Below are 21,922 nucleotides of genomic sequence, written 5' to 3'. Positions count from 1 at the left end.
AGTACTCCCACTCACCCATCCATGACTCCCACTCGCCCATCCAGGACTCCCACTCACCCATCCAGGACTCCCACTCACTCATCCAGGACTCCCACCCACCTATCCAATACTCCCACTCACCCATCCAAGACTCCCACTCACCCAGCCAGGACTTCCACTCACCCATCCAGGCCTCCCACTCACCCATCCAGTATTCCCACTCACCCATCCAAGATTTCCACTCACCTAACCAGGGCTCCCACTCACCCATCCATGACTCCCACTCACCCATCCAGGACTCCAGGACTCCCCACTCACCTATCCTCACGGGTCGACAGCCACATCTTCAGGTTGATCTGACCCTGGATGTTGGAGCGGTGTGATCGACCCTCCAGCGGGTACCATCTATCCACTCCCGTGCTGGGCATGTCCTGAGATGCCACAACTCATTAGTGCCATGCCTACCAGTGCCCCAGTCAGTGCCACAGTACATTAGTGCCCTGCTCTGTAACGATACGTGAAATCTAACATGCTAAATTTAACATGTTAAATCTAGCATGCTAAATTTAGCATGTTAAATCTAGCATGTTAAACCTAGCATGTTAAATCTAGCATGTTAAATCTAACAAGTTAAATCTAGCATGTTTATTCTATCATGTTAAATTAAGCATGTTAAATCTAACAGGTTAAATCTAGCATGTTTATTCTACCATGTTAAATTAAGCATGTTAAATCTAACAGGTTAAATCTAGCATGTTAAATCTAGCATGTTCAGTCTAGCATGTTAAATTTAGCATGTTAAATCTAACATGCTAAATCTAGCATGTTAAATCTAGCATGTTAAATTTAGCATGTTAAATCTAGCATGTTATATGTAGCATGTTATATGTAGCATGTTAAATCTATCATGTTAAATCTAGCATGTTAATTTTAACATGTTTAAATTAATAATTTTCTCACCTATCAGAAAATCAACTATGTTCGACAGTAGTCGAGGAAATGATGGGACGCAGATCCAGGAGCTGGTATTCAACCCTTCCATCACATGTAGGAGAGTACAAGCTAGTTGAGTACATGTACAGAGGACAACAAAGGTGGAACTCTGTGTTGTACTCGCTCGTTGTAAAGTTCTGACATGTTTTGAATAGAGTTTAGATATGACAGGAAGACAATCAGTAACAGCTGTCGAGGGTGGGGAGAGTGTGGGTGGGGAGAGTGTGGGTGGGGAGAGTGTGGGTGGGGAGAGTGAGTGTGGGGAGAGTGGTAGAGTGTGTTGGTAGAATGAGGGAGAATGTTAAGAGTGAATGAGGGAGAATGTTAAGAGTGAATGAGGGAGAATGATAAGAATGAATGAGGGAGAATGTTAAGAATGAATGAGGGAGAATGTTAAGAGTGAATGAGGGAGAATGTAAAATGGTAAGAGGGTGATAGGAAAATGAGGGAGGACGGTAGAGAAAAATGAAAGTATGGTGGGAAATAACAGGGCAATTGACAGGAAGAAATAATGGTGGGGAGAGCGAGAGAGATAGATAGATAGATAGATAGATAGATAGATAGATAGAGAGAGAGAGAGAGAGAGAGAGAGAGAGAGAGAGAGAGAGAGAGAGAGAGAGAGAGAGAGAGAGAGAGAGAGAGAGAGAATCATATACACAGTTTTAAGACGAGGTTTGATAAAGCTCATGGAGAAGGGAGAGGACCTAGTAGCCATCAGTAAAGAGGCGGGGCCAGGAGCTATGAATCGACTCCTGCAACTACAAACAGGTGAGTACACACACAACCACCTACCCACACCCACCCATCCACCGCCACATACCTGCAGCGGTATATTCACACATCCCAGGAAGTCATCCTGTCCACCTCCCGCTCTGGCAGACTGCGCGATTTGTTTGAAGAAACGACCCAGCCCTTTCACTCCCTTCACCTCGTTCAGTTTACTGACCACTTCGAATACGCTGGACTCATCATCGTGGTCCCTGTCGGGAGACCCCAAGACATCGAACAGTGAGGAAATATACGGGGAATCCGGTCCCTCCAAGGATACCGAACGGTCGGCAGATATGATAAGCCAGACACATAAGCCAAAGTTATTTAACTTTATTCCAGATTAAAGTTATCTAACTGTTACACATGTGGCTTACTTGTCAACCTGTCGGGATTGTGTATCATTATTATATCTAGTCGTATAGATAAAATTGCGGTCCTGGCCACGAGATCACACAGTAATGAAGAGAGCACCATTGGAATAATGTTTAGCTCTGTATATACCTTAATTGTGACTACGTTTCGCTCTATACACAGTGAAACGTCGTCGCAATAAAGGCTTTCTTTGCAACTATGTTTGTCTCATTACTGAGGCTGCTGTATCCAACAGCCAAGCTAGAATATAACATAACAGTTGCAAAGAATTCTTACAGTCAACTCGAAAGTTCATTTTAGGTAAATATACCCAATCAATTTGTGGAAAAAAGTACATAAATCTAACTTCATTACTGATTACAGGAAATAACAGTCAGTCTCCTATACTATCCTTGTCCCAAACACCTGGATAATATACGAGAATCTTCAGTCTAGACTCTGGTAGATAGATCTTCACAGGCGACAGCTTCCGTGTGGACTCTTATGTCCACCTCGGCTGTCTGTCTTTCCAGTGTACTCCGGTATCAAGACCATGGATGTACTCACCATATATCCAAGTGAAGGATGTCGTAGTTGATGTCATCGATGTCTCTGAGGAGAGAAGATAAAAGGAAATTAATACTGGCTCACATATATATATATATATATATATATATATATATATATATATATATATATATATATATATATATATATATATATATATATATATATATATATATATATATATATATATATATATATATATATAAATATATATATATATATATATAAAGCTCTTAAGCCTATGTCTTTACCTCGGTATTAATCTGTCTAGTTGTACGTATATCTCCTGTTTATACTTAAACTTGCTTGATTTAAATCCTAGACTTTACATGCTAGGAGCTGTCATCCTGCCTAAGGTCAATTACATGCTAGGAGCTGTCATCCTGGCTAAGGTCAGTTACATGCTAGGAACTGTCCTCCTACCTAAGGTCAGTTACACGCTAGGTGATGGCAGGGTACTCGTGGGCAAATTACCCTACACCTCAGGTATGAGCCAATGGTGCTACCATACTTTAATATTAATCTATCAAACTACATACCCTCGTGTCTATTGTCTATCGACTTATCTGTCTGTAAAACTCTGCATTCGCATGTTCGTCTGTCTGTGTCTTTGTACACTTACAGCCTGCAGGCCGCTAGCACCAACAGCATTGGATAGTCACTAAAAACTGAGTGTAGGAAACTCAATGGGGCAGAATAGGGTGGTCAATAAAGCCTGAGTGTAGGGTGGTCAATAAAGCCTGAGTGTAGGGTGGTCAATAAAGCCTGAGTGTAGGGTGGTCAATAAAGCCTGAGTGTAGGGTGGTCAATAAAGCCTGAGTGTAGGGTGGTCAATAAAGCCTGAGTGTAGGGTGATCAATAAAGCCTGAGTGTAGGGTGGTCAATAAAGCCTGAGTGTAGGGTGGTCAATAAAGCCTGAGTGTAGGGTGGTCAATAAAGCCTGAGCGTAGGGTGGTCAATAAAGCCTGAGTGTAGGGTGGTCAATAAAGCCTGAGTGTAGGGTGGTCAACAAAGCCTGAGTGTAGGGTGCTCAATAAAGCCTGAGTGTAGGATGGTCAATAAAGCCTGAGTGTAGGGTGGTCAATAAAGCCTGAGTGTAGGATGGTCAATAAAGCCTGAGTGTAGGGTGCTCAATAAAGCCTGAGTGTAGGGTGGTCAATAAAGCCTGAGTGTAGTATGGTTAATAAAGGCAGAATAAGGTACTCACAGTCTGAACTTCTCATTCCACCTGGGACTGAGTGTGTGTGGTTTGACTGAGGTGGCCCGGATAATCTTGGCTGGTATAGCGTTGCTGAGAGAATCCCTATGTTCGACGCGCTCTCTCTTGGGCTCCGTAGGCTTTCTCTTGAAGCTTAACCGGAAGCTGTTGAAGGTGGGAGGAGGGTGAGGGAGAGTTGGTGGTGGTGGCGGTGGTGGTGGGGTGTTAAGAGGGAGAGGGATACACCTATGATGATGGAAGTGTTGATGCCGTGGAATAGTTGATGCAAGTTGATGACGTTGTTGCTGTAGTTTGGATGGGAATTGATGGGATAGAGAAGTTAATGAGAGCTAGTACTGAGAGTGAAGCTGTCAAAGAAGCTAGCTCTTTAAAAGCTCTTCGTGATAGAACTTAAGAGTTTACATTCTGGGGAGAAAGAAAGCAGGGGAGAGCTGCAAATGTAATATTTGGAGTGACGTTACATACCTGGACGTTGCAGCTGGCGGTGCGATGGTAGTAGCAGCAGTAGTAGTAGTAGTAGTAGTAGTAGTAGTAGTAGTAGTAGTAGTAGTAGTAGTAGTAGTAGTAGTAGTAGTAGTAGTAGTAGTAGAAGTAGTAGTGGTGGTGGTGGTTATAGTTTTGAGGTAATGGTGGTAGGTGGGTTGGGGTGGTGCTGGTAGAGGAGGTGGTGGTGATAATGTTAGCTGTGGGCTTGTTACAGTGGTGTTTCAGAGGTGGCAGGATGTACTAGTGGTAACACTGGTATCAGTGGGTGTGTCTAAGGGAGTCTCAGTGGTGGTGGTAGGGGGCGGATGGTTGTTAACGATTCTGATGAAGAGGATAACGATGAATAATGAAGAAAACTAGACACAATATATCATCCACATCTCATTAGAAATTCAACAGAAAATCCACTGGTACTCAAGCCAATACACCAGATGACAACAGACACAGATAAACGCTAAAGAGAGACCAAAACAACACACTCAACTTTCTACACCAGAACATACACAGTGACGTTACATACATCTATACTACGCTATCCAAGAGTTTAATCTATTAGCTAGTTAATCTAGTTGAGGCTATTAATGCGCAGGGATGGTGTGGGTATGTATAGAAGTAGGGGTGATCGTGAGTGGCTATGGAAATGTGAAGAGGTACGAATGGGTGTGAAAGTAGGTGAAAGTGAGTAAGTATGGGTGTATGAGAGTATGAATGGGTGTGTGTAGGAGTGTATGTATATGTGTGTAAGGATCGTTTAGATGAGAGTATGAAGGGTTATGTGTGTGTGTATGTGTGTGTGTGTGTGTGTGTGTGTGTGTGTGTGTGTGTGTGTGTGTGTGTGTGTGTGTGTGTGTGTGTGTGAATGAAGGGTTAAGGTGCTCATTAATTCGTGTTTAGCAAAACAATTTTAGTGAAAATACTGGTAGTGGGGCATGCACGGCTCGAAAGAGTTTTAAATAATGTATGTACATAGACCATACATACACAAATAATAAGGAAGATGGGTAGTTATTAAGCCTGTATCAACCAGCGGCTAAGTCAAGGCACAGTGCTAATACTTCAAAGACTAGAAGATCTGGTGTAACCTTAAAGATCCAGGTGACTGACTTGACCTCGGGGATACACCGACTTCCTGCAGAATCTTCCTAGCTCTCTAGAATCTCTGTATATATATATATATATATATATATATATATATATATATATATATATATATATATATATATATATATATATATATATATATCTCAAATTCGTTTTTTAGAAAACATAATATGTGTCTTGGTTAGTAACTTCTACACTGATGGGGTCCTAACTAGTGATGTATCGGATATCCGCATCCGCATCCGCATCCGTGGAACATCCGCGCAATTTCTAACATTCGCATCCGCGCCCGCATCCGCAAAATAAGTAAGACATCCTCATACACATTCGCATCCGAGGATATCTAAAGTTTCACTTCCGATACATCTCTAGTCCTAACTTTTGTACAGAGGTAGTTTCCACCCTCTATACTGAGGGGGGTCTTAATATGTACTGTGGGGCCCTAACCTCTATGCTTATGGTCTTAACCTCTGTACTAAAGGGATCTCCAATCTCTATAATGAAGACATCTTAAACCTCTTTACTGAAAAGAGTTCATAACTTTACACTACAGGGGTTCAATGATATATGAACTAAAAGACAGAAGAGAATAAAGTCGTAGTCTTTGGGTCAAACTTTATTATTAATGTGAATATACAAGGGAATAAAATTATACTGCTCATAATTATAGGAAGAGAGAGAGAGAGAGAGAGAGAGAGAGAGAGAGAGAGAGAGAGAGAGAGAGAGAGAGAGAGGATATTATAGTGTTGAGAAATATAATTTACGAAAGATTTAATGGCTGCAGTTCTTGTCCAGACGGTCGTAAGATGTGTGTCTGGAATCCGATTAGGTTCTCAATCACATTAATGGGTAATCGCTAAACGCGTAGGGGTCATACAGCACTTGAGAGTAGATGGGGGGAGGGCGTTGATATAGGATATTATCAAGTTTGATCGAAGGAAGATGAGAGTAGCTCCAGTTCCTTGGATCGAAGTAGAGAGTTTCAATCATCTCCGGAGAAGCATTGCATAGATGTACTTCTGCAACTCTTTCGTACTGGCCTGGAAATTTCACTCGCTGTGGGTTCGAATCCCAACCGTTCCGTGGTCTGTCTGAATCCTATTGGCTTTCATTTATGCATATATTCTTGAACTACCATCCACAGGATGGATATGGTGTGAACAATAAACTAGCCAATGTTCACATAACATTAACAGATCTGTTCTAAGCCACATTCTAAGGTAGATAATGGAATAATCTCAACAGAAATACCACAAGGATTAACCTTATTGGATTATCCTGGATTAATAACCCAAGGGGGTTATTAATCCAGGTTAATCCTCCGTAATAACTTTCCGTGGTTATTAATTCCAAGAATTTTTTCTCCAATCGCGAGACATGGCCACCTCGTCTAGTCTAGTCCTGACTAGACGATTAGGTACTAAAAACTAGGAGGCTACTCAGGAGCATTAACAACTACTGTACCAGAGTGAAACTGCAATAACTAGGAAGTTAAAATCACTGAGTGAAACTGCAATAACTAGGAAGTTAAAATCACTGAGTGAAACTGCAATAACTAGGAAGTTAAAATCACTGAGTGAAACTGCAATAACTAGGAAGTTAAGATCACTGAGGAACTAGCGACTAGGAATCTTACATAACTGGGTAACAAGTATGCAGTGTTCCACAGACAAGGAACATCACACTGAGGAACACTTCTGTTGTTCCACTGGTATAAACCAGGTAATATAATGAGGTTTAATTGACCGGTTTGTTCTTCAGGGTCACTATACCTTATTGTAAATACGAGTATTGCCAGAGCCAGACCTTGGAAATATTGTAAATACGAGTATTGCCAGAGCCAGACCTTGGAAATATTGTAAATACGAGTATTGCCAGAGCCAGACCTTGGAAATATTGTAAGTTAAGTTTGTGGAACGAAATGATGGAATAACTTTTAGGTTATACAATCTACTGGGGTAGAACAATGTTTAGCTTGTACAGTGAACTGAGGTAGAAGAACAGTTCTTGTACAGTGAGCTGAGGTAGAAGAACAGTTCTTGTACAGTGAACTGAGGTAGAAGAACAGTTCTTGTACAGTGAACTGAGGTAGAAGAACAGTTCTTGTACAGTGAACTGAGGTAGAAGAACAGTTCTTGTACAGTGAGCTGAGGTAGAAGAACAGTTCTTGTACAGTGAGCTGAGGTAGGAGAACAGTTCTTGTACAGTGAACTGAGGTAGGAGAACAGTTCTTGTACAGTGAACTGAGGTAGGAGAACAGTTCTTGTACAGTGAACTGAGGTAGGAGAACAGTTCTTGTACAGTGAACTGAGGTAGGAGAACAGTTCTTGTACAGTGAACTGAGGTAGGAGAACAGTTCTTGTACAGTGAACTGAGGTAGGAGAACAGTTCTTGTACAGTGAACTGAGGTAGGAGAACAGTTCTTGTACAGTGAACTGAGGTAGGAGAACAGTTCTTGTACAGTGAACTGAGGTAGGAGAACAGTTCTTGTACAGTGAACTGAGGTAGGAGAACAGTTCTTGTACAGTGAACTGAGGTAGGAGAACAGTTCTTGTACAGTGAGCTGAGGTAGGAGAACAGTTCTTGTACAGTGAGCTGAGGTAGGAGAACAGTTCTCGTACAGTGAGCTGAGGTAGGAGAACAGTTCTTGTACAGTGAACTGAGGTAGGAGAACAGTTCTTGTACAGTGAGCTGAGGTAGGAGAACAGTTCTTGTACAGTGAGCTGAGGTAGGAGAACAGTTCTTGTACAGTGAACTGAGGTAGAAGAACAGTTCTTGTACAGTGAACTGAGGTAGGAGAACAGTTCTTGTACAGTGAACTGAGGTAGAAGAACAGTTCTTGTACAGTGAACTGAGGTAGGAGAACAGTTCTTGTACAGTGAACTGAGGTAGAAGAACAGTTCTTGTACAGTGAACTGAGGTAGGAGAACAGTTCTTGTACAGTGAACTGAGGTAGGAGAACAGTTCTTGTACAGTGAGCTGAGGTAGAAGAACAGTTCTTGTACAGTGAACTGAGGTAGAAGAACAGTTCTTGTACAGTGAACTGAGGTAGAAGAACAGTTCTTGTACAGTGAACTGAGGTAGAAAAACAGTTCTTGTACAGTGAACTGAGGTAGGAGAACAGTTCTTGTACAGTGAACTGAGGTAGGAGAACAGTTCTTGTACAGTGAACTGAGGTAGGAGAACAGTTCTTGTACAGTGAACTGAGGTAGGAGAACAGTTCTTGTACAGTGAGCTGAGGAAGACTAGCTCTTAGCTTGTAAAAAAAAGAGAAAAGTCTGAGAGGATGTTGCTTGGTCACGTTCTGTTTACGTGGGTGCCATCAGTGCCACACGCTGCCACCAGCTTGCCTGTGACACCTGGGTGCCATCAGTGCCACACGCTGCCACCAGCTTGCCTGTGACACCTGGGTGCCATCAGTGCCACACGCTGCCACCAGCTTGCCTGTGACACCTGGGTGCCATCAGTGCCACACGCTGCCACCAGCTTGCCTGTGACACCTGGGTGCCATCAGTGCCACACGCTGCCACCAGCTTGCCTGTGACACCTGGGTGCCATCAGTGCCACACGCTGCCACCAGCTTGCCTGTGACACCTGGGTGCCATCAGTGCCACACGCTGCCACCAGCTTGCCTGTGACACCTGGGTGCCATCAGCTGAAGGCAAGAGACTTCTGTATTTTTTTTAAAGAATAATTGAGTGCCACAGTAGTTGTGCTGTCACCCGGGTTTATAAAACTTACTCAGTGGTTACATAAACCGTATTCCAGCAGGCAGTGTGTGTTCCATAGTGTTGTGACGCGTCAGTCTGAGCTGGGAGACTTCTGCAGTGTCAGTCTGAGCTGGGAGACTTCTGCAGTGTCAGTCTGAGCTGGGAGACTTCTGCAGTGTCAGTCTGAGCTGGGAGACTTCTGCAGTGTCAGTCTGAGCTGGAAGACTTCTGCAGTGTCAGTCTGAGCTGGAAGACTTCTGTAGTGTCAGTCTGAGCTGGGAGACTTCAGCAGTGTCAGTCTGAGCTGGGAGACTTCTGCAGTGTCAGTCTGAGCTGGGAGACTTCAGCAGTGTCAGTCTGAGCTGGGAGACTTCTGCAGTGTCAGTCTGAGCTGGGAGACTTCTGCAGTGTCAGTCTGAGCTGGAAGACTTCTGCAGTGTCAGTCTGAGCTGGAAGACTTCTGTAGTGTCAGTCTGAGCTGGGAGACTTCAGCAGTGTCAGTCTGAGCTGGGAGACTTCTGCAGTGTCAGTCTGAGCTGGGAGACTTCAGCAGTGTCAGTCTGAGCTGGGAGACTTCTGCAGTGTCAGTCTGAGCTGGGAGACTTCTGTAGTGTCAGTCTGAGCTGGGAGACTTCAGCAGTGTCAGTCTGAGCTGGGAGACTTCTGCAGTGTCAGTCTGAGCTGGGAGACTTCTGTAGTGTCAGTCTGAGCTGGAAGACTTCTGCAGTGTCAGTCTGAGCTGGGAGACTTCAGCAGTGTCAGTCTGAGCTGGGAGACTTCTGCAGTGTCAGTCTGAGCTGGGAGACTTCTGCAGTGTCAGTCTGAGCTGGAAGACTTCTGCAGTGTCAGTCTGAGCTGGGAGACTTCAGCAGTGTCAGTCTGAGCTGGGAGACTTCTGCAGTGTCAGTCTGAGCTGGGAGACTTCAGCAGTGTCAGTCTGAGCTGGGAAACTTCAGCAGAGCAATAAGGATATCGTCAGTCATTAAAGTAAGGCTTTATCATCAACGGGAGCTTCTGGTTTCTTACTGGAATGCCTGAAGACGATAGCTCCTCTGTCCCAGGAGGGTTGAGGGGGCTAGGAAGAGGGGATGGGAAAGGGATGATAAGGGTGGAAAAGGTAAGGCGATTACTCCACGGAGACCACGCCCCAGGGCAATATTAGCAGTGACTCCCGTGTACACACACACACACGCTCCACGTATCATATCCTCGTGGTGTTATCGCCTCCCTGCTTCACCTCTCCCGGAAGCTCACTCATTATCACTGCTGATATTAAATGTCCTCTTCGCCACGAAATATGAAACTTAATTAAGCTAAGTGTACATATATATTAAGATCCGGCTGACCTTCGGTTCTAGCGCTTCAGTAAACGCTTATATTGAGAAAAATTCTCGTCCCCAGAGACACTGTTTTAGGTCCTGAGGTCTTTCAAAAACCATGATAAAGACTTATGGCTGGTCTTAGGTATGGCAGAGAGGAGGGGGAAAAAGGCCTCAAGAATTGGAGAGTATAAGAGACGAGGTAGCAGATGTTATAATCAGTTTTGAGCTCAGAACCCGAGACAGGAAGTGAATTAGCACAATGCATAGGAAAGCATGCATGTGTAGCCGCACTTAAATGTGATAATTACTCGTCGATCCACTGGTTGTATCAGATATGTTGTTGTTGTTGTTGGTGGTATCAACACAGCCTTCACTTATGGGTCCAGGGACTGCTGGAGCCGAGGGTGGCTATGGATAATAATTATCAAGAGTGGGGAGAACCCTGGATGACAGATTCTTTTGTCACGGGTACATTTTGGCAGAAGGAATAATAATAATAATAATAATAATAATAATAATAATAATAATAATAATAATAATAATAATAATAATAATAATAATAATAATAATAATAATTGAATCACTCAGGAAAAAGGATCTCGCTCATCAACTTTGTGTTGCTGGACACAAGAAACACACGAGGATTCTGGTAGTGAGAGAAAAGTACTTTTCTGAAGACTGGTGGACTGATTACTTCATTCTCCTCATCTTTCACCGTTTTACTCTGAGTTGAACTAAAGAAGCCACTGGCTGGCGAAACGTTTCCTCAGTAAAGATTTCCAGATGTTGCACGAGTGTCTCAGTCTTCCAACTTGTCGATTTTCTAAATCACTACACGGAGACTTGCACTTATAAATCACTAGATGCAACACCAGAACTCCACAGAAGTAAACTGGCACGATCCTTCACTGAATCCAAGTGCACTTTTCTCTTACTTGCTTATTTAAATTCTTGCTGGCAACTTCTCACAAAACACGCCTCTCTCGTTAGTTTCAACAGCTCTACAGGGAAATTCTCTTGTGCAGAGTGGTCATCAGACTCAGGTTCTCCACTAAAGTTGATTTTATGCAAGCGATGTCGTGTTTTAGTTCTGCTAAATCATCCAGAAGTAAATGGACACTCTTTCTCAGCCTTTCCTCCCGACTCACACTGTTTTATAGTGCTATAAGGCTTTCTCCCTCATCATATGGACACTTAAAGTGGGGAGGTCAAATTTTTCAGCGTAGGAACGAGCCTAATTTCATGTTTTATCCCCTAACTTTACGGTGCTAACAGTTAGGTTTTATTACGCTGAGAAATACACTTTTCGATATATATATCCTAGATGTCAGCTTACTGGTTGGTTGGTTAATGGGGTTTGAAGCCTATTGCCTGCAAGAGTACTTCGACCGTGTAGGTCACTCACCGCTCATGACCATAAAAGAATTCACAACACAGTAAAAAGATGGATAAAAGTAACCAACAATAAAACCAACGAACATTAACACTGAACACAAATCAATATTATCAAGCTTAATTAAAATAGCCAACATCAGTTAGCAACTCCATTAAATTATTAACGTCAGAAGACCTCCGTAAAAGTTCACCGAGGTCCGTACAGGCACCTCGGAAAGGCTTAAGCCAGAGTTAACCATTTACAAAGTCGCACTTCAGGCACCATCCAAAGGAGGGAAGGGAGAGAAGCCAACCTCTGTGACTACAGACATATCAAGGTCACATTACAGAAGAGGGTCTTTGTATCTAGTTTGCAAACGACACAGGAAGCCTTGGATAATGAGCAATGGGCTCCTTCCTTCTTCCCTTTGCAAAGACCACAGCAGAAGCCGGGTTGCCAGGGTACGCTGAACCCGAAACAGGTGATACACACCGAATTCTTCACGTAGGAGATGCAGGAGAAGTTCACCTGGCTCGTCATAGAGGCTCCCAACTTGTGAAGTACGGAAAGCACCAGTGCAAAGCCGGATCCTCTGACGATGAACAGAGATCAGCGAAGAGCTGGTTGATGAGAGCTGGCAGAGGAGAGTTGGCAGAGGAGAGCTGGCAGAGGAGAGCTAGCAGAGAGCTGGCAGTCATACTCCAGCCCGGTTCACGGCATGAATGCGAGTCATACCATCGTAAGTAAACTCCACGGGTCACCAAGACCCAGGCCAGGACAGTACCGGCGAACCTCATCCAGTCCACGGTCACCATAAAAGACCCTTCACCCTAATGCAGGTGAATGGCTGTTGCTCCAAGGAACTGAATCTACCCTCTCATTACACAGATGCTATATAACTTCCTCCTGTATAGAGTTTACCCATGAACTTAGAAGAATTACACATATGAGGTATTTATATTCCTCATGAGGTGGAAGATAATCTCTGAAGTTACTGTTACGTAATTTACATAAATATACGTACAGTTACGTCATTCAAGTAACTTTATTCAAGTTATGTATAATAACTTTATTAAATGTTAAAGTTTATTTTCCACCCCATTAAATGTTAGTTTGATGCACCCCATTATGGAATGTGGTGTGGTGCAACCCATTAAAAGTTAATTTGGTCGACCCTATTAAATGTTAGTTTGGTGCACCCAATTAAATTTTAATTTGGTGCACCCTATTAAATTTTAGTTTGGTGCACCCAATTAAATTTTAGTTTGGTGCACCCCATTAAATGTTAGTTTGGTGCACCCTATTAAATGTTAGTTTGGTGCACCCTATTAAATGTTAGTTTGGTGCACCCCATTAAATGTTAGTTTGGTGCACCCCATTAAATGTTAGTTTGGTGCACCCAATTAAATGTTAGTTTGGTGCACCCAATTAAATTTTAGTTTGGTGCACCCTATTAAATGTTAGTTTGGTGCACCCTATTAAATGTTAGTTTGGTGCACCCTATTAAATTTTAGTTTGGTGCACCCAATTAAATGTTAGTTTGGTGCACCCAATTAAATTTTAGTTTGGTGCACCCAATTAAATGTTAGTTTGGTGCACCCAATTAAATTTTAGTTTGGTGCACCCAATTAAATGTTAGTTTGGTGCATCCAATTAAATTTTAGTTTGGTGCACCCTATTAAATGTTAGTTTGGTGCACCCTATTAAATGTTAGTTTGGTGCACCCTATTAAATGTTAGTTTGGTGCACCCTATTAAATGTTAGTTTGGTGCACCCTATTAAATGTTAGTTTGGTGCACCCTATTAAATGTTAGTTTGGTGCACCCTATTAAATGTTAGTTTGGTGCACCCTATTAAATGTTAGTTTGGTGCACCCAATTAAATTTTAGTTTGGTGCACCCTATCATGGAATTGCGCCTCTCGTTTTCTGATTACAAAGGCGACACGTCGTCCAGTGATAGATCGCTGGGCAACTCAAGTCATTAAACAAATAACTATCGTTATTTGTTATTCTGTGCTAGGTTAGTTACAGGAAATCCTAAGTAACAATATAGCTCACTGAACGTAGGATTCGAACCCATGGCAAGAGAGGCCTAAAACGAGAAAGCGCCGGTGATACACTCCAAGGTTAGGAAAACCCTTAAAAAGAACATTTATATTTCCTTATCAGCGATTATAATCTCTGTAATGGTCAGGTCAATAGTGCTAGTCCTCGCTGGGTGGCTAGTGCGAATTCCATCACCTAGGGCTAGGCGGCTAGTGTGACTCTCAACAGTAGGGGTAGGGGGTAATGGGGAGTCTTCACACCTGGGAGTTGAGTCAGTACCTGGGGGCGTATTAGTCCTAGGAACAGGGGAGAGATGAGTCCTAGCACCTGAGTCAGTACCTGGGTGCGTGTTAGTCCTAGGACCAGGGGAGAGATGAGTCCTAGCACCTGAGTCAGTACCGGGGTGCGTGTTAGTCCTAGGACCAGGGGAGAGATGAGTCCTAGCACCTGAGTCAGTACCTGGGTGCTCGTTAGTCCTAGGACCAGGAGAGAGATGAGTCCTAGCACCTGAGTCAGTACCTGGGTGCGTGTTAGTCCTAGGACCAGGGAAGGGGGATGAGTCCTGGCACCTGGAGGGAAGGTGTAGCATTAGCGTGAAAGTGAGAGGTGTGGCCGAGCGTGGGAAATGAGCATTACCTGTGGCCGAGCGTGGGGTATGAGCATTACTTGTGGCCGAGCATTACCTACCTGTGCAATCTACGCTACCTAGAGCGCTACAATACCGGCGGTGCGGAGCAGGTTAAGGGACTGGGGAGGGCATGGAACAGGGAGCAAATAAAAGTGTCTTGGATGGTCAGGCTGTGGCTAGACCAGTAGTCCACTCGGTGGTTTAAAAGGGCATTGAGCTAGGGTATAGGGCTCTGGTGGGTATGGAAGAGAGAGAAAAAGAGATGTTAAGGCACTCTACTGCTCATACGAATCACCAAAACGCCAAGGCTGAGGGATTACCTCTTTTTTTGTACGTAGTTCTACAGTCTTCCCATTATGTCCTTGATTTTGTATTGATAAAGCCACTGAATGGCGAAACGTCTACAAATAAAAATAACCAGATGTTGCACATGTGTCTGATTCTTCATTCTCCCTAAACATCTGTGTCCTCATCCTCTAGTGTTTACCAGCCGTGTGTAAACACACTCAACTCCACGTCTTATTTTCAAGAGTAATTAAACTACTGGCTATTGTTATCTCTCCAAGGCGATGGTTACAGGATGTTGCTCCATCAAACTCTTCTTGAAGGGAATGGTTGTCTTGATGACGGTGAAGAGCTCGTGATCCAAGGAATTAAAATTAACCTTCCTTTCCTTAGGCTAAACCTGTGTGTCTTCCATACACAAGCTATGTACGAGTTTTATGGGATTAGCATTTAAGGGGGATTACCAACAGACCCCTGGCAGTCTTCAAGCTGGCACTGGACAAGCACCTAAAGTTGGTTCCTGATCAGCCGGGCTGTGGCTCGTACGTTGGTTTGCGTGCAGCCAGCAGTAACAGCCTGGTTGATCAGGCTCTGATCCACCAGGAGGCCTGGTCACAGACCGGGCCGCGGGGGCGTTGACCCCCGGAACTCTCTCCAGGTAAACTCCAGGTAATTACTGCTACTGCTACTATTACTGTTGTTATTACTGCTGCTATTACTGGTATTACTGCTACTACTAAGAATAATAATAATAACAGCAATAATAAATACTCCACCATTAGTTAATATTACCCCAATAAATTAATTATCCAGCGACCCCTGGATGAATGATTCAGTGTATACCACATACCCAGCAACTGGGTTATCATACATAATGGATGGTCCAACACTACGTGTGCCACTCAATTCTCTTACTGATCACGTTCATTATAAACAGTTTTGTGTGTGTCTAGTGTTATTGTCGATAATATTACTACCGATACAAAATTATGGAATTTAATTTAAATATTGTACGAGTATAGTGATAAACAGTAATGGGGTGTATTTGTTAATGTGTTTTTGGTGTTTAGTGCAGATTTGAACGTTGTCTGGGAGTGGCCAGACACCGCACTGCCAGACTTATGTTGCTTTGTCGTGTGACTGGCTTATTTGTGGTTAATTAGGATGTTTGTATAAGTTTGTATGGTCTGCCCTGATCTAGCTTGAGGAACGAGATACTTGTGTAACATTTGAAGAAATGTTTCGCCAGCCTGTGGCTTCTTCGGTCCATTATAGAGAATATCAGAGAAAGGTGAAAATTATTAGGTAATCAGTCCCTGAATAAAGACTGAATAAAGATTCCCTATTGGTGGACAAGTGTCTCACACTTCAACTTATTGTTTTTTCAAAACTATTTTCATCTAACCTAACCTAATTTAACCTAACCTAACTTAACCTAACCTAGCTTAAACTAACCTAACCTAACCTAGCTTAACCTAACCTAGCTTAAACTAACCTAACCTAACCTAACTTAACCTAACCTAGCTTAACGTAACGTAACGTAACCTAACCTAACCTAACCTAACCTAACATAACCTAACCTTACTTAACCTAACCTAACCTAACCTAACCTTACTTAACCTAACCTAACCTAACCTAACCTTACTTAACCTAACCTAACCTAACCTAACCTAACCTAACCTAACCTAACCTTACTTAACCTAACCTAACCTAACCTAACCTAACCTAACCTAACCTAACCTAACCTAACCTAACCTAACCTTACTTATCCTAACCTAACCTAACCTAACCTAACCTAACCTAACCTAACCTAACCTAACCTTACTTAACCTAACCTAACCTAACCTAACCTTACTTAACCTAACCTAACCTAACCTAACCTAACCTAACCTAACCTAACCTAACCTTACCTAACCTAACCTAACCTAACCTAACCTTACTTAACCTAACCTAACCTAACCTAACCCAACCTAACCTAACCTAACCTAACCTAACCTTACTTAACCTAACCTAACCTAACCTAACCCAACCTAACCTAACCTAACCTAACCTAACCTTACTTAACCTAACCTAACCTAACTTAACCTAACCTAACCTAACCTAACCTAACCTTACTTAACCTAACCTAACCTAACCTACCCTAACCTAACCTAACCTAACCTAACTTAACCTAACCTAACTTAACCTAACCTAGCTTAACCTAACCTAACCTTACCTTAAAGAATAATGTACTTTTGTAATTCTATGCATCGTGGAGAGGTTGACGCAGAGTAATGCGTCAGAAAACGCACGAAGCAAGATAAGAAGAGATCGGTATGTGATGTTAGGTTGACGAGAGAGGAAAAAATGTTTTCTTTGTCAGCAGAAATGAGAGAATTTACCCTGATCAGCCGCTGAGTGCAGCTGTTGGTTACGACTTGAGGAAGAGTGCAGCAGGACTACCTTGCCCGCACTAGGCAGGTCTTCCTCAGATTCGAACCCTCTAACAGAATACACATATAACCCACACATAGAAGATAGAAGCTGACGACGACGTTTCGGTCCGTCTTGGACCATTTACAAAGTCACACTCTAACAGGAATAATTGCCCAGTGTTTGCCAGGCACAGCGCCACCTACCTAACAAAACATAAGTCACATGATCACGTTATTTACCTTTCCTCATCCCAACATGGCAGTCTTCAGGTCGCCATGTGTCACCATGGAAAACACAAGAATGGTCGTAAGAGTGAGACCTTCAGCCGGCTGACCCACTCACCACATAATATGGCAGCAAGACGTCCACTCCATACCAGGAAGTGCTAAATCCGTTGGGGGTCACACAACGCCTCTAGGGAAGGAAGGATAATTCCAATTCCATTGGTCAACAGCCCTTTAAGGGCGTCAGGGCACCGCCTCCCTCACAGTTTTAGGTCGTCTCTGGTATACCTGGTATTGTGCCCGGTGTACATACCTTCATGTTGGTTTATATTGTAAACCGCAGCATAGGTATAAACCATGTTAAAAAAATATTCTTTTTCCTTGCATGTATGGTTAAATACGAGCGTGTATACATACTTTATGTGTACGTTAATCTTAATACATACATACAAGCGTTACTGTGTGTATCCGTACAAACAAGCGTAAATGCGTGTATACATACATACAAGCGTTACTGTGTGTACACATACAAGCATAACTGTGTATACATACACACAATTTTAACTGTGTATACATACACACACAATCGTAACTGTGTATACATACACACAAGCGTAACTGTATATACATACACACAAGCGTAACCGTGTATACATATACATAAATGTAACCGCGTATACTTATACACAAGCGTAACTGTGTATACATACATACATACATCTGCGCGTAACAGTGTGTTCATTAATTTGGTGTCTTATACAAGTATTACATTGACGATCAGTGAGCATCCCAGCACGTCGTGTAGAGCCCGGCACTCAGGGACCAACAGGAGGTATGATGACCCTTACGGGTTTACCTGGCTAATTGACTTGCAAACCTGTCGACTATTCGAAAGGGTAATAGTTAAATAGTCTCTATATACTATTGTTGTACTATTTCGTCTGTAGACAATATAATAATAGCAACAGCCGATGCTTTACGTAAAATTAAATTCTTGCCTAATTCTGTATTGTTTTTGACTGTATCGTTAACACACAAAAAAAAAAAACACGTGAGTCTAGAGACACAAACACCTTAAATAACAATGGTGGTGCGGGAAAAATTAAATCCGTAACTTATCTGGAATAACGGAGTTGCTTCAAGTCCGCCTTTAAAGGGAAAGCAATAATCCATTTGAGAAAGTTTGGAAGCGGCAGAGGTGAACTGACAGCGAGGTACCGAGTCCAGCAGGTAGGCCAGCAGCCATAGCTCAACTGTGGCTCAGTATTCACATTTATGGTATTAGGCTTTAACTGTATACTAGTGGTATTCAGTACCGACAAGATGATGAATTACACATGTGTGAAACATCTAGGTATCTTTACTTGTAGACGTTTCGCCATCCAGTGACTTTATCAATACATTACATTAGAGATACATACATCTACTGCTATATACATTTTTTCTAATGACTTCGTTTTATGTATATGATGAAACCACTGAATGGAGAAACGTCAAGGAATTAAGATACCCAGATGTTACACATGTGTCTAATACATAATGAGTAGCGTTCAGCACTCTAATGGTTGGTCATGCTGCACACCTGTCAGAGGGCCAACGATACCAATGACCAGTTCATATATATCAAAGATACGAATGGAGTGATCCTTCACTGACGAAAAATATTACCATTTGACCTTGCTGAGATGACCTCCGGCACTAAGTGCCACTTGAGATAATACTGATGAGGCAGTAACCTCATTCTCTACCCCTGTGTTCCACTTCCATGTTCCATGACCTCTCTTTCTTTCTCTCTCTTCTCCCTCCCTACCCCAAACACCCTGCCTGGAAAAAAAACGGGAAGAGGGGGAGGGAAGGACTGAAAATGATAATTGAGATGAAGTGAGGTGCTCTTGTTAGCTTGCTTGCTTGACCTCACCCCTGCTTGCTTATCTTACCTCGGCCGCTTCTTTAGCCTCTCTCTGGGACTGTCGAGTTTGCTGTCTGGCGTCTTAAGACAATCCAGATTCAACCTTGCCATGCTTAAGAGGAGACAAACGAACTTCTTAAAGAAGAAGAAATAACGGGTGAGGAGGAGAAGAAAACATAAAGTTGAGTGGTAAACAGTCAGTGGTAAACAGTCAGTGGTCAACAGTCAGTGGTCAACAATCAGTGGTCAGCAGTCAGTGGTCAGCAGTCAGCGGTCAACAGTCAGTGGTCAACAGTCAGTGGTCAACAGTCAGTGGTCAGCAGTCAGCGGTCAACAGTCATTGGTCAACAGTCAGTGGTAAACAGTCAGTGGTCAACAGTCAGTGGTCAACAGTCAGTGGTCAACAGTCAGTGGTAAACAGTCAGTGGTAAACAGTTAGTGGTCAACAGTCAATGGTCAACAGTCAGTGGTCAGCAGTCAGTGGTCAGCAGTCAGCGGTCAACAGTCAGTGGTCAACAGTCAGTGGTCAACAGTCAGTGGTCAGCAGTCAGCGGTCAACAGTCATTGGTCAACAGTCAGTGGTAAACAGTCAGTGGTCAACAGTCAGTGGTCAACAGTCAGTGGTCAACAGTCAGTGGTAAACAGTCAGTGGTAAACAGTTAGTGGTCAACAGTCAATGGTCAACAGTCAGTGGTCAGCAGTCAGTGGTCAGCAGTCAGCGGTCAACAGTCAGTGGTCAACAGCTCCAGTAGTCAACAAGTCAGTAGTGACAACAGGTCCCTGGTCAACAGCTCCAGTAGTCAACAGGTCAACGTTTTGGTGTCAGGTCCAACTTGCAGTTAGTTACTCAGAAAGTTGAAATCTAAATCGAGTATAAATGTAAATACAGAATAGATTAAAGTACTGACAAAGCATTCTAAGAAAAATATCTTTAGTGGTTAAAATAGTTAAAATTCTAGATTAACTTTAACATGTTAGATTGAGCAGAGTTAAGGGTACAAATATGTAAGATGACAGAGTTAACTTGTAAATATAACAAGAAGTAAAAATCAAAGGTTTGTTGACATTTAGAAAAAAAGAGCAAATCCAAAATCCATTTATCTAGTAAAAGTCACATATAAAAATATATATAACCATGACAAAATGGTGGGAAAAAAACGATGGTGCAGCAGTGAAATAAAAAAAAATGGTATACACTTGAAATGTGGTAATGAAAACCTCATGGGATTTTTTTTTGGTTGGGGGGGGGGGGTAAGAAAATAGAAAATTCAGAAAATTGAGGCAATGTTAGAATAAAAGAACAAATTTAACATCGAGGATTGAAAAAAAAGGTGAAAAAAAATTATTACGAATAAAATATTGATGATAAAGGAACTCTTATTTTGACGTCGTGTTGATGTGCGATTTTGGATGAGTTGATGTAAGTAATGAACATTGTGCACACACACACACATACACACACACACATACACACATGTGTGTGTATGTGTGTGTGTGTGTATGTGTACTCACCTACACTAGGTGAGTACACATACACACACACACACATACACACACACACACACACACACATACACACACACACATACACACACACACACACACACACACACACACACACACACACACACACACACACACACACACACACACACACACACACACACACATCCTGCCAAATGCAAAGTCATGAAGATAGGGGAAGGGCACAGAAGACCACAGACAGAGTATAGGCTAGGTGGCCAAAGACTGCAAACCTCACTCAAGGAGAAAGATCTTGGGGTGAGTATAACACCGAGCATGTCTCCGGAAGCACACATCAATCAGATAACTGCTGCAGCATGTGGGCACCTGGCAAACCTGAGAACAGCATTCCGATACCTTAGTAAGGAATCATTCAAGACACTGTACACCGTGTATGTCAGGCCCATACTGGAGTATGCAGCACCTGTTTGGAACCCGCACTTGATAAAGCACGTCAAGAAACTAGAGAAAGTACAAAGGTTTGCGACAAGGTTAGTTCCAGAGCTAAGGGGAATGTCCTATGAAGAAAGATTAAGGGAAATCGGCCTGACGACACTGGAGGACAGGAGGGTCAGGGGAGACATGATAACAACATATAAAATACTGCGTGGAATAGACAAGGTGGACAAGAGAGATAGTAGGAAGTATTTCTTCAGTCATAGGGTTGTAAGGCAGTGGAATAGCATAGAAAATGACGTAGTGGAGGCAGGAACCACACACAGTTTTAAGACGAGGTTTGATAAAGCTCATGGAGCGGGGAGAGAGAGGGCCTAGTAGCAACCGGTGAAGAGGCGGGGCCAGGAGCTAGGACTCGACCCCTGCAACCACAAATAGGTGAGTACAAATAGGTGAGTACACACACACACACACACACACCAGAGAGGGGACACAGGGACAAGGGGTCAAAACTGGAAGCTGAAGACTCAGGCGAGTCACAGGGACGTTAGGAAGTATTTCTTCAGTCACAGAGTCGCCAGGAAGGGGAATAGCCTAGCAAGTGAAGTAGTGGAGGCAGG

The 21,922-nt window shown here is 42.9% G+C and overlaps 1 protein-coding gene across 2 annotated transcripts in view; it reads right to left on the bottom strand.

Moving 5' to 3' along the window:
* Window positions 1-21,922, bottom strand: part of unc-13-4A (BAI1 associated protein 3) — a 435,667-nt gene that overhangs the window by 50,002 nt on the left and 363,743 nt on the right. For both annotated transcript variants that reach the window (XM_070102093.1, XM_070102094.1), the window contains exons 7-10: window positions 3,869-4,024; window positions 2,662-2,706; window positions 1,793-1,952; window positions 298-410 (exon numbers count right to left, since the gene is read on the bottom strand). In XM_070102093.1, the coding sequence (XP_069958194.1) occupies window positions 298-410; window positions 1,793-1,952; window positions 2,662-2,706; window positions 3,869-4,024 (474 nt within the window). The remainder of the gene's footprint in view (window positions 1-297; window positions 411-1,792; window positions 1,953-2,661; window positions 2,707-3,868; window positions 4,025-21,922) is intronic.

Source organism: Cherax quadricarinatus, chromosome 80 (assembly GCF_038502225.1).
Source record: "Cherax quadricarinatus isolate ZL_2023a chromosome 80, ASM3850222v1, whole genome shotgun sequence".
In the NCBI taxonomy this organism is placed as follows: Eukaryota; Metazoa; Arthropoda; class Malacostraca; order Decapoda; family Parastacidae; genus Cherax; species Cherax quadricarinatus.
This window is presented reverse-complemented; position numbering and strand designations above follow the sequence as displayed.